Source organism: Lampris incognitus, chromosome 2 (assembly GCF_029633865.1).
Source record: "Lampris incognitus isolate fLamInc1 chromosome 2, fLamInc1.hap2, whole genome shotgun sequence".
Taxonomy (NCBI): Eukaryota; Metazoa; Chordata; class Actinopteri; order Lampriformes; family Lampridae; genus Lampris; species Lampris incognitus.
The window spans coordinates 133,437,702-133,451,090 of NC_079212.1; the positions used below are offsets into that span (position 1 = coordinate 133,437,702).

The 13,389-nt window shown below is 43.5% G+C and overlaps 1 protein-coding gene and 1 pseudogene across 1 annotated transcript in view; both read right to left on the reverse strand.

Moving 5' to 3' along the window:
- The window catches only part of pxna (paxillin a), a 51,796-nt gene extending 46,520 nt beyond the window's left edge, over positions 1-5,276 (reverse strand). The window contains exon 1 of the mRNA XM_056302149.1: positions 5,138-5,276. Within this exon, the coding sequence (XP_056158124.1) occupies positions 5,138-5,150 (13 nt within the window). The 5' untranslated portion in view covers positions 5,151-5,276. The remainder of the gene's footprint in view (positions 1-5,137) is intronic.
- A 3,163-nt stretch (positions 5,277-8,439) lies between these two features.
- LOC130106734 (myosin regulatory light chain 2, ventricular/cardiac muscle isoform-like) lies at positions 8,440-13,057 on the reverse strand (annotated as a pseudogene).
- Between the last annotated feature and the right edge of the window lie 332 nt (positions 13,058-13,389).

Here is a 13,389-nt window from a genome sequence, read left to right on the forward strand (position 1 = left end):
ATAGACCCAGGCGCTTGTTTGATATGTAAAAATCTAGTTAAAATATCTTTGCTGAACTGCTCATCCTAGCAATGATTAACCATAGTTAGGAAGAAAGCTGCTGTTCCAAGGTGGGTTGCTGCTACAGTATAGTGGTATTGCAGCCACTGAGAGATGACATGGTGTTTGGCTGAGTGTAAAACTGCTGCCGCTTAGTCAGCTTCTCTTTTAGTACTCACTGTCCACACCAGCAGTTTGCTGGCTGGAGCATACAGGCCTGTGTGTTATGTGTCTGTGTCTGCATGTGTTTGTTATTTGTTGTTTTGCATGTGTGTGTGTGTGTGTGTGTGTGTGTGTGTGCATGTGTGTGTGTGTGTGTGTGTGTGTACAGTACATACCATATGTTTCAAAGCCCGGCAGCATGTTTAAGTCAACAGATGGGCAAATTGTGGAGCAGGGCAGAAGAGATTCTCTCGAGCAAGGAAATTCTACATTAATTGGCCGTATGGTTTATGTGCATGTGTTTAACATGTGAAACTGAGTTAACTCTTATGGAAAACATGCTTATAGCTGGATATTTCCACTGTAATTCTTTCAGTGACACACAGATATGCTAAGCATTTGTGTTTGATTGAGGAGGAAGTTGGGTGCATGATTTGGTGGGGATTTTTCTTTGTTATTAATAAGGGGAGCATCATGTGTTGACTAACTGTAGACGGTCTCAACAACATAAAAAGTATTTAAAAATGTTGGACGTCTGGGTAGCGTAGCGGTCTATTCCGTTTCCTACCAACAGGGGGATGGTCAGTTTGAATCCCTGTGTTACCTCTGGCTTGGTCAGGCGTCCCTGCAGACACAATTGACCGTGTCTGCGGGTGGGAAGCCAGATGTGGGGATGTGTCCTGGTCGCTGCACTAGCGCCTCCTCTGGTCGGACGGGGCACCTGTTCGGAGGAGGGAGGGGGAACTGGGGGAATACCATGATCCTCCCACGCGCTATGTCCCCCTGGTGAAACTCCTCACTGTCAGGTGAAAAGAAGCGGCTGGCGACTCCACATGTATCAGAGGAAGCATGTGGTAGTCTGCAGCCCTCCCCGGATCGGCAGAGGGGGTGGCGCAATGACTGGGATGGCTCGGAAGGGTGGGGTAATTGGACAGGTACAATTAGGGAGAAAATGGGGGGGGGGGTCTCAACCATTCATTATATTTTCATCTTAAACCAAAGAAGCTAAAAAGTAAACTGGTAACTTTGGCTCTATCTTCTGAATTCCCCTACAATGTATGTTTGTGAATTCTGATGCAATGCGTTTTGAAAATTCAACTACTACAAAAGGGTTTCAACTGAGTTTCAGTCTGATGTGTAAAGTGACTGTGCTGCTTCATTCAAACACCAGTACATCATAATTTGGCGACAATCAAAAAGTTGTATTTGACTGAAAACAAGGGAGGTCGGTAAGGCTGTGTCGTCCACAAGAAGACAGAAAATAGCTTATTTTCCCCCCTAGTAATCGATTATCTGATGAAGTTATCATCTCCACTCAAAACAAACCCTTTTTCTGATAAAGAAGAGTAAACAACTATTGAGACACAAAGACGGCCTGCCTGAAACGGTGTCCGACAAATAGAAGAGCTCACCGTGGGCCACATGTTTAAACAAAGCATAGAAGTAGCATTTAAACATAACAGCCCAAATCCTGCCTGTACTGTCCTCCCTCTGGTATAAAAATATATAAATAAATAAAAAATCTAGATTTATACGAGCATCTACACCATGTCAGATCTAATTTGAATGTAGGAAATGAGTACTTCGCCTACTCCCACTCGGTGATGGACACTTCAAATGCTACAGCTTTTGCAGCTTTGCAGACAGGGCTCTGGGGAAATGCTTCAGACTGAAGTTGACTCTACTAAACTGACAGCGAAATGCTTCCAACTACAGAGCAAAGCCGGGAGCAAAAGAGAGACAGGCAGGGAAGAAAAAGTGGGGCAAAAGACGAGCAAGAGGTAACAGAGGCACTGTGGCTCCATACTGCGAATTTGGAGGCTGTTTGAAATTCATGTCTTGTTGGTGCAGGCCCGGAGGAGTGAAGCGAGGAGGGATACTTGGCAGCCCTGGTAGCTTCGAAAGCGAGGTCAGTGCAAGTTTACCACAGGACACCCAGCAGAAACTTACCGTCTGCACCACAACAAGAAGGTTTAGCGGATATAAACCTGTGTCTATGTGTGACACAGACTCCAATAAGTAAAAAACTGCATGAAGCATTACAATGTGGTGTCTATCCAAATCTCCCTGAGGCTAATCTGCTCTCCCACTAACTCAGCCGGCTTTAAACTGTCAATAGATCGCAGCCTGCAGCTTCCTAAGTGGTTCACCACAGGAATGGATGGGAATAGGGAGGGAGAGGGTGGGATGGTGCAGTGGGTAAGGAGGATAAAGTTTGGCCGAGGCCCAAATCCCTGCATGTGGGCCCACACTCTGATTCCTTTCCCCATAAGCTGCACAGTGGTCTCGGTGCTGGTGTTGGAGGAAGCGTGGACTTGACAACTTATGTACGTTGCATCCAGCGCATTCAGTTGTGTTCAACTGCTGCAACCCAGTAGTATGAGGTGACTTTTTTTTTTTTACCCCTTTGTTTTTTTTTTTTCAGACTGACTGTTTCAGGCACAGGGTGAGGGGGCAGTGAGAAGGAATAACAAGCGCCGTTTCAAATAAAGGTGTTTGCGACAGAGGTAGAGAGATAGAGAAGCAGGTCTGTGTGGGTTGGTGGGCTCCTCGGGGATGCTGGCTCGGCACTTGAAAAGAGGGACTCTCCAACTGCTAAAAATACACCATATAGACTCCATTCTCTTTCCTGGGCCTGAGGTGGACGCACTTCTCTGCTTACCTTTCCTTCGCAATCTTGGCTGCATTTGATTCATTTCTAAATAATTCACTTATTACACATTAATACACAGTGTGGTATGGACAATGTGCATTGATACCTTTCTGTTCGCCCTACAACACCTGATATTTCATGATACTGATAACATTATCAGAGAAAAAACTAAATATTTGACCAGGAAGTGTCACTAGCCTGTTTCTCTAAATTTTGCTGTGGGCCTCTCTTTCTCAAGTCTTCCAATATCATGACAAAATTTACTACCATGTGGCACGGTGAATACACTAGGTTGTGTAACTCTCTTTTTTAGGCAGCTACTTTCAGGGAAGCCCACTTGGACACGTAAACTGAGAAGGTGACCATAAATATTGACTGGATATAGAATGACGAATATTCTTGGCATGGTCTCTTACCACCCTCACAAATAATATTCCAGCCAGACAACTTAGATTCATCTGAGCTTGTGCCACATTAAACAGCATCATCTTGCACTTTGTGCGTGTGATAACCCACAGTGCTTAGCACTCTTTAATATAATTTCCTGTGTTTGAAACAGTCTGTAACAAGCAGCCTTGCACTGCCTGACAAACAGTTCAAACAAGCATTGCATGAGATAAGACTATTGGTCTTTGGAGTGGAGCGCTTAGGAAATGTGAATGTTGAATAGTGTCGTTTCTGATAGCTAGTTTCACTGCAGGTCATACAGTGGAAATATCTCTGGCTGACTTTTGCAAGGCATTAGTGATCTGTGACTTTACAAATGAATTCTGGTGCTTTTTCAGTATCCAATGCACACGACGCTTTAAATGTGTTTCCCGGATGTCGGACTAAGCTTAACATTACAGTTGCCAGAGTAAAACACCAAAGAGCAGCATTGTGTCTGCTGTATTACCTGTAAGGTATTCCTTAATTGACTTTTTAATTGATTCTCAGTCATAGCTAGGCTATATTCTTGAACAGAAAGGACAGAGCTTATCTGCTTTTTCTAATCATTTAATAATACACTGCAAAAACAAATTGAAACCAATTATGCCAACCACATCTTTAATTCAATGTGGGCGGTAAAGAGGAGGCTGCAGAAACACAATATTCCTAATTTCCTTGGATTTTAGATTTGCAATGATTCACATAGGAAAACGAAAAGACGGGTAGAAAAGCAAATCCTTATAAGGAGTCAACCAAGGATATACTAACACGTGCATCAGGACTCTGCTGGGCTCCAGACACTTCTCCTGGACCCCCTTATCTTTAGATTAGAGCTGGACGACATTGAATAAAAAACAACAGCTTTGCAATATGCCCCCCCCAGTGTGTATTGCAATATACAACAATTAAAGGAAGTTGCGTCGTTTCATCAGGCACATGACTGTAAATAATCACCCCAGCACTTGGATGATTTGAGACAGTTGAGCCAGGGGTCATTCAATCACACTGAATTACATTATTTGTCAGATGGGCTGGAATATTTTTCTGTTGGAGATGTCATGAAACTGCGAGGCTTGCCAGACACCAACATGACCGATGGGCACGATTTGCCTGACACTGCATGTCCTGCAGTGGGATCCTTTTCCACGTGTATATAGATATTGCCACGCCGACTCCGAAAAGATGCATTAGATCAGACCTTTCCCCCCCCTGACTGTCGGCTTTGTTGAGCCACAAACCCAGTAAGCAGTTGTGTACACCTCGGCAACGGGGGGGGGGGGGGGTCGAATGTTATTCTCAATAAGTGCACAGAAAACCAACGGGATCAACGTGGAAACCTCTATACTGCCCTTCTTCACGTGCACTTTGGACGGGAATGATAAGCTGCGTTAAGTGAGATCCACGCTTCGGCCAGTGGGCGACACGGACCTAAATTCACAGTGACACGAGTGTCGCAAGCAAGAGAGACGAACGGACACCAACAGCGATTTTCTAAAAAAAAAAAAAAAAAAAAAAAAAAAAACTCAGCACAATCTCGACCAGTCAGAACAGTTAACAAAACCAGCTTGATCCCTAACGCGTCTCCGGGGGATTTGCAAGGCCTGCATACCCAGTCCTACACTGTGATTATTGCATATTGAATATTGAATATTTACAACGCTGAGACCCACACACAGCTGTCGACCCCCCCCCCCTCCCCCCAAAAAACAAACCAAAAACCACCCACCCACCCACCCTCGGTTGAAGCTCGGTTTGGTCCGATACGGATCCATCACAAGCTTATGGAGGCAAGACCTACCGCAAATTAAACCACAGTTGAATTAACGTGTACGATGTCGTGCCGAGCGAACTTACCCAAATCATCCATGGTATCGCAACTCGCCTGCAGCCAGTCGGACCTGCTTGCTTATTAAACACAGACGGCTTCTCGCCCACGATTCTGCCCGTGACGATAAAAGCCCCCAAATCTCCCCACACTGAACGCGATGAAGTTTTCAAGTTCTCAAGCTCGATGTGCAGGAAGAAAAATCGGCGGTGGACACACAGGTCGCCCCCATCTGGAGCCTCCAGTGAACCTACACATCCTGTAAACCACAGATTTATTGGACTGGCTACACGGGAGGCGACCTCTAGTGGTAGACATCGCAGCAGCGTTGCAGAATAGAAGGTGTTTATGATCGTACGTCCGTCCAGTTCAGAATTACGAGGTTTGCTGGATTCCTGCACGCCCATATTCTCAGGGGAATAACATTGACTGTAGACCAGCCCCGCAGCAAACTGTGCAACTCTGGCAGTCTGTTTGCATTGTTATGGAATCTATGCGAGGACGACTCCCAAAGTTGGATTCCCCCGGGGTCGAACCCACGACCTTCTTGCTGTTGAGGCGACGGCGCTAACCACTGCGCCACCGTGTGGACCGCTTTGAATATGTCAAACAGTATATCACATTCCCACTGAACCACACCTTTTTACTTCATTCGCCTCTACAGCCCGCGGCTATCTTATCAAAGGCTGCACGCCTACAGTCGCCACATTTCCCACTGACATTGTCCTCCACAAAATCCCTCGGGAGAAATCCACAGGTCTCATATAAACAATAATCATTTCAGCACAGTCGCCGTAATAATGTCACATATGGACGGTGTTTAATTTGTGGGCTGAATTAACAGCTCATGCGCGCGCGCACCCACACGCACGCACCCAGACACAGCTCTCTCTCTCTCTCTCACACACACACACACACACACACACACACACACACACACGCTGCTTCTCCTTTTTATTTTATTTTTTCACTCAGAGGACCACGAGGTGATGGTGTTTATTATCGTTATTGTTTTTATTACCATATATTCAGTGGTTTGACTTGTACCGTGTGAATTGGTCATTTCGGTCAATCTGAGGTTTGAATACAGTCGTGCAGACTGTTTTAAAACGTCGTAAAACCGCAATACAGAAGCGGCGTGTGTCCTCAGAATGGTTACCTCTACGTCGCTTGTGACGTCACCGAGTCTGGAACACTATTTCATATTGTCTGTGAATGTTCTCATTCATCCAGGTCATGGTTATCCAAAAGGAGTTGAATCAAGTGCAACTGGACTTGGTATTTATCCGTGAAGACGTTTCGCCTCTCATCCAAGAGGCTTCCTCAGTTCGTGCCTTTCTGACTAGGCCAAGCTAGTCTGACTGGCTGGTGATGAGACTCGGAATTTATCCTCTAGGAGTCGTTGTCAGAGCTATTGATGTCCATGGCTCTTTGGGTCCCGATGTTTGGCCGCGCCCGTCGTTATCCCCTCCATCCATTATCCGAACCGCTTATCGTGCTCTCAGGTCTACATGATCAAGACTCAACGTTTTCGGTTTTTACCGATTTTCACCGAAAAATACCCAGATTTTTTTTAAAAGGAGCAGATCGGTTTAAACTGATTTTCACCCGGATTTTGTTTCCACGGACCCAAAAGTTGTTCCTGTTCGTGTGAGGTTATGTAACAGCGCCCTCTTGTGGCGAAATTCGCCATGCTGGATGGATTTGAAAAATAAAAACCGAAAACGCTGAGCCTTGTACATGATGAACTCCATGTGAAGAAATAAAATAGCTGCCAGATCCATCTGCCATTTTCATCTGGTTTATAATGCTTGGAGAGAGAAAAAATACAGGCAATCCGGTTTCTGATTTATCATTTCAAAAAGTGAATGTCGTATTAAAGTCTTTAAGGGGTAAATACTTTATTTGAACTGTCTGCATGTTGCAAACCTTGAAGAAAACTTGGTTTTTCCACAGCTATTCCTTCTCTGTACATTTCAGAAATCCTTGAGAAGCGAACCTATGACTTGCTGCTGCTGCTGCTAATCCAGAGTAGCTATAAGGAGGACAACCAGGAGCAGTCACCTCCCTCCGGAGAACCTGCTGCTGACCAGTTTCAACCTTTGGAGCCCTCCACATTCAGACCCCTCTGACAAAGACTGGCTGAGTAGGAAACAATGTTACCTAACCTTTAGCCTCAAATCTTTTGACCCTTGACCTTTACGGGCATGACACTGGGGCAAAACAAGCATTGTGATGCTTTCTGGCATAAATAAATGAATCTGCAAGTAAATTTTCTTTAAATTTTATAGTTTTACATAACTTTGATACCCTCGTCACCGTTTTTCCTTTTTCCTTCTTTTGTCTGTTTGTGTGTAACTTTCCTCTCGGTGAACACTAGCATTAAGTCAACCCTTAAGCTCTGTCATCTCCTCCTCCTACGTTCAGTGTGTTAAGAAATAGCAGCTTTTTTATGAAATGTGTATCTCCTTTTAACAGAAAGTGAGAAAGAAGCTCATGGACTGGCTGAACCTACGGGAACGTTGTACCGTGTGTGCAGCAGATGGAGGGAGCAGGTCCTGGAGAGCTTCCCTTACTGCCCAACACGGCAAAAAGAGCCTGAAGTGCAACTTAAAGACTGCCTGATAAAGAGGGAGCACTGCTGCCATATACTATATATAATTTTTTTTTTTAAGTTTCAGCATTATAAAATTGTCTTTTACACTGTGTGGAATAGTCATGTTTTTTCATGCACATACTTACAGACATATTCTGATTATAATGTATAAGGGCTTACTAAATATAGAACCTAACGGGTACAAATTTGTACAGCCTCAAAGTTCAATTTCCACCCGCTTTTTCACAGGGTAAAAAAGATTATGTGGAAGTAGATACTTCATGGATAACTGAATCAGTCTCGTCTACACTGTGACCCGTGGTCTCCTATACGTTCTAGAGAGAACATGAATGAAAACGGAAGGGAATAGTCATTAACATGTTGGTAGTTTGTACAGCTGAGGTCAGAGGGATAATGTGCTATTTCTCGCCTGCGTACATGTTCCAGTCCCTCAATTGCCACAGCCTATTCCCAGACACTGTTAAAACAGTGCAGGTGATGCAAGTTCAAATGTCTCACTTAATCCAGGCACGTACCCCTCACCGGCCCCAACCTCCCCGTTCCCCATAGAAAACAATACTTTCTTTAGTTGTGAGGTGGACCTGTCAGGCTGCCCCCTGGAACCCCCGACCGGGACCGCCTAGGATTTGCACCTCAATGCGAAGGTGTCCGTGTGGGTTCAGTTAGACTGGTGAGGATTACAAGGTGGCATCCCACTGTGCGTGTGGAGCCGCATCCCACGGTATAACATTACTCTCCTTGCATCATCAAGGCACTAAAATAACAACAGGGCTTTGTCTCACTAAACCCCTCTCTTTAGGCAGCCCAACATTTTAATGCACAGCACACTTCTGCTTGTGCATGAGCGTGTGTGTGTAAGACGGTGTTCTATTAAAACTCCTCAAAAATTGGAAAAACACAGGCGTAGTCGGAAAATATGATGATGGTGTGATCTATTATGCTGGCATCCCAAGGTGCAGACGGTAAGAATATTTACCCCAAAAAAAGTGTAAAAAGATTAAAAACCAAATACTCTATACAAATGATTGCATAATATTACAAACAAGAGTTCCTCAATAACTCAAATATCTTGAAAAAATAAATCCAAAAACACCCTAAAACTTTACATACAAAGAATTTATGACTGTATTATAATCACTGTACCAAAGCAAACGCTCCTCTGTAACCAAACTAATTGAGTCCACCAGGGCCAAAGGCAGCCCTTTTAAGCCTGCAGCCCCTCCCACTGGGCTTAATAATCACATTTTAAAAAAGTACAATTAACACATTTTAAACAAGGATTATCCATATCTTCATAAACATTCTCCTTAAACCAAAACAAGTTATCTGCAGCAAAAATGAACATTACAATCAAGAAACACAATTATGCAGCTCATGTGACCATGAAAGCGTGTGAGAACATCCTGTTTAACAGAGGAATATGTTACGCCCCTGTTCTGCCGACCAAACTCATTGATGGGACACGGCGCTGTGATTATGCAACGCACTGCAACAAATGGTAAGTGAATAAAACATTTGTGTGAATGTATGCCTAAATGAAAATACAACTACCAAGTGTGCACCCTTGGTTGATCTACTGAAACGAAGAAGGAAAACGAGGTTTATTAACTAGCGAGAATGGAACAGAGCAGCAAATGCGTTTGTGTGTGTGTGTGCACTGCCTGCAGTCAGTGATGGAGCTGCTCCATCACTGTGTGTGTTTTGAATTTGTCTCTAGGGAATCTCTGAGGACAAACAATCCTCCCTCTTGTATTCCTGAAAGTGCACACATTCACTTCCTTTCTTGGAATTAAACAAATTGGGCCGGTACAGCCATGTGTTCAGTCAGTAATCCTGTCATCCTATAATCTTGTGGTAAAGAGCATTGAGCCTCAAAGGAACAAGCTCTTTTTGCATCCTCTCTACCCCGTGCTGTCACTGCCTCCCTGACCTGTTGGGGCCTCAACTAAAAATATATAGATATATTACACAGAACACTGGGTAGCATTAAGTAGAGTTATCCGATTACTCTTGAGTGAGTTGAGGGTCGAGACGAAGAGGAGCAAGATATCTTGCTATGCTGATGCTTTCAACTGTCCAGTATTTCAGGCAGGTAGGGAGAGAGAATCACATCTCAGGCCTCCTGAAGCAGGTTGGTATGGAGGAGGAGGGATGGATACCCTGAGTGAGTGGTATGTGAAAACAAATGAAGTAGTTGAACAAATGAAGTCATCAAGGAAATAATTAATAGTCTATATCTCCTTCTAGGACAGGGGCAGGTGTCGTTCCACGATTGGGCGAGAGACAGTTTGCCAATCTGTCGAATCAGCAGAAATCTCCAGAACGGAGAATTACTCCTGGTCCTTTTCCTCTCCGTGGGTAATGATATGAACCAGATTCTTGTAGTCCAGGTTCCCCGCTATGTCTGGAGGGAAGGCGGTAAACATTTGCTCCATCTAACCAACAACATACACACATATTACACTTTATCACAACGGTTGGGCCTCTGATACATCACAGACAACAATTACTGTGTGAAATCAGCTCAGCGACCCTTTGATTTACCTGATTAATTGAACAGAACTTTTTTTGTAGGATTAGGTTTGTGTGAAATGTGTGGAAATCAAGTTCACTGTGGCTCCATTTTTGCAATATTGAGATTACCTACAGACCAAGTTGGTGTAATAACACTGACGCTACAGTTGTGAAAGGCTGATTTTACCTCTTCAGGGCTGAATCTGTCTGCTTGCGTCGTCAGCATCTGCGTCACACTAGACAGGAAGAGAATATATATGCATGTGATGTCTGAAGTCTGTCTCCACTAGGTGGCGATCTGAAGGTCATTCTCAATGTCACAGATATAACGGATGCTCGTGGGAATAAGCGACTGAGTGACCGTAGTCGTACATTGTGATTGACAGAGCATGCATTATGCATAAGGCCACAGTTTACACAACACTCCTTCCCATGAATATAAACTCCATCATGTGTGAGCGGTGGAGTGTTCGGTCACTTACTAGTCCTTCCTCAGCACTCCTTTCCCCTCAGGGTCAGAGACTCTCAATGCGTTGTGGATGGTCTCCTCTGGATCAACACCTAGATACGGTGAGATACTGGTTACAGCTCTGGCAGTATATTCACCAACTGCTAGAATTTAATTTTCACTAAGGTTTCCTCTTTGTGATTAAGGTTTCCCTAGTATTTTTTTGGCATCATCCGTTATCACCCACTCCTTACCTTTGAGCTTCTCCCCAAACATGGTTAGGAAGACTGTGAAGTTGATTGGGCCTGGAGCCTCTTTTAGCATCTCATCAATCTCCTCCTACTTCACATTCAGGCACCCTATTGCAAGAAACATCCAGTAGGATTTAGTGGATCTGCTCTTCTCTCTCACCCTCTCTCTTGCATTAAAATGTGGCTTGTGAAATAGATGGATGGATTGTTATTTATATATAGCGCTTTTCTAGCTGCAACAGCCACTCAAATGCTGGATTGAGCATCTTGTTTTATCTGAGCAGTAATCGTTGGATCAGAATTTACCCTCGGTCATATATATATATATATATATATATATATATATATATACTAAAGTAAGGAAATTTGCGCTTGGTAGATTATTTCTTTGTTGTTACAATGCTTCTTGGCAATAAATCCTATACCGTTGGAAAGCCTGTTTATTTCCCTTTTAAATGGTGCCACGTTTGTAAGGAACATGCATTTGTGGGATGAGCAGCAGAGCTGAGTATGTGGGTTGCACCCATGAAAAATTTGCCAAATCTTCTCTGCCAATGCCAAACAGCTTATTTTGCTGCTGCTCTTGACTCTTGTTTTGAGCTTCTGGTACCCCAGGTGCTGACAATCAGGTGCCTGATATAAGATTTATTGCCAAGAAGCATTGTTACAACAAAGAAATAATCTACCAAACACAAATTTCCTTACTTTTTGTGCTAAGTTTATAAAACTTTGTTTAAAGAAACACTCAACGGTAGGGAAAGTGCTGCTGCTCTTGTATACACACACACACACACACACACACACACACACACACACACACACACACACACACACACACGTACATGGAAGTTGCTAGAACATCATACATACACAAAGCTTCTCAAAGCAAAAGGTGACAGGATCAATTCTGATCCAGTGATTACTGGTCAGACAAAACAAGATGACCAGTCCAGTGAATCTATTTCAGAAGCCACACTTTAATGCAGCTTATTAAATGATAAGTAGAGGTACAAGAACACATATAGTCTATTCGAGACACTCAGTTCATTAAGGTTTATGTCTCAGAAACCAAGAATTGGACATATGAGGAAATGATATTTCAAAGATAATTCACTTACATTATCTAATTTGACAGATATGTCAGACAATGGTAACACACCTAGAGCGGCGAAAGTATCCCTCAGGTCATTCTTGTCAATGAATCCATCTCGGTTCTGGTCCATGATGGTAAAGGCCTGAGGTCAACACATAATCAAAACAAAAGCATGCGTCAATTTGTCTCCCTGTCTCTGTACACATTTCTGTATAGTATAGGTCTCAGCACAATAAAAAGACGATTATGACTAGATTACAACTGTGTTCCTTCAAACCATCTACCACAGAGCAAAAACATTAAATCACAACCACGCACATGGTTTCACGCTCCTTCGTTTTTCACCTCAGAATTTTCTGGAGTGCTATCTTTGTAGCCAAGTGCTGTTCATTTTTAGACCAGCATTCGGGGCACGCCCAGCGGTTCATCTGCAGCCTATCACTGATGCAACAGCCTGGATGTCTGGGCACCAGTGGCTTTCCACAGTCATCATGCACAATGCATGTACACTATTACTTGTGAGTCAATATAAGAGAAATAGTGTTTCTGATTGTAATAAGAGTTTATTTTAGGGTTGGGCAACAATTCAATATTATGGTTATAATTTTTCAATGGTATTCTATTAGGATAAAATTCAAGTATTGTCATATCATGATGCATATTTTTGTCTAAATGAATGATAACGAGAATCTATTATGTAAAATTTCTTACAAAATGAGGTCTGAAATATTTGAGGTTGTACTATTTGAAAACTAGTTTGGTAATGTAAAGTATAACATCAAACAAAACAGCTCCATCCGATGAACCCAAGTTGGATCCTTAAACATGGCATTTTGCACATGTAAGCAGACATCACAACATGTATTGATATGTGACAGGCATGGGCGCCAAGTCCATGTACACTGGGATGGCATCCAGTGCTTTACCTGTGCCCCCGTCCGTAGGGTTAGCATTTGTGTCAGGAAGGGCATCCGACGTAAAATTTTGCCAAATCATTACGCGGATTGACAAGACCATACCAGATCGGTCGAGGCTCCATACGGGATCGGCTGAGGCCCGGGTTAACAACGGCCGCCATTGGTGCTGTGTCCTCACGGGATACGGATGGAAACTGTAAAATCTGCTGCGGTGACCCCCGAGAAACAGGAAACAAGCTGAAAGAAGAAGTAGATTGCATAAAATTCCTTATGATTATCATGATAATAATATTTTCCACATCAGCCAGCACAAATTTATGTTGTGTATTAGTGATCAGGAGTCCAGCAAGCTGATGGTACTGTCCCCGAGACTCTCATACTGTGTTGTTTACCCTAACTGGTTCTGTCGCCCTCTGCACCAATGTGGGTCACAGAACCAGT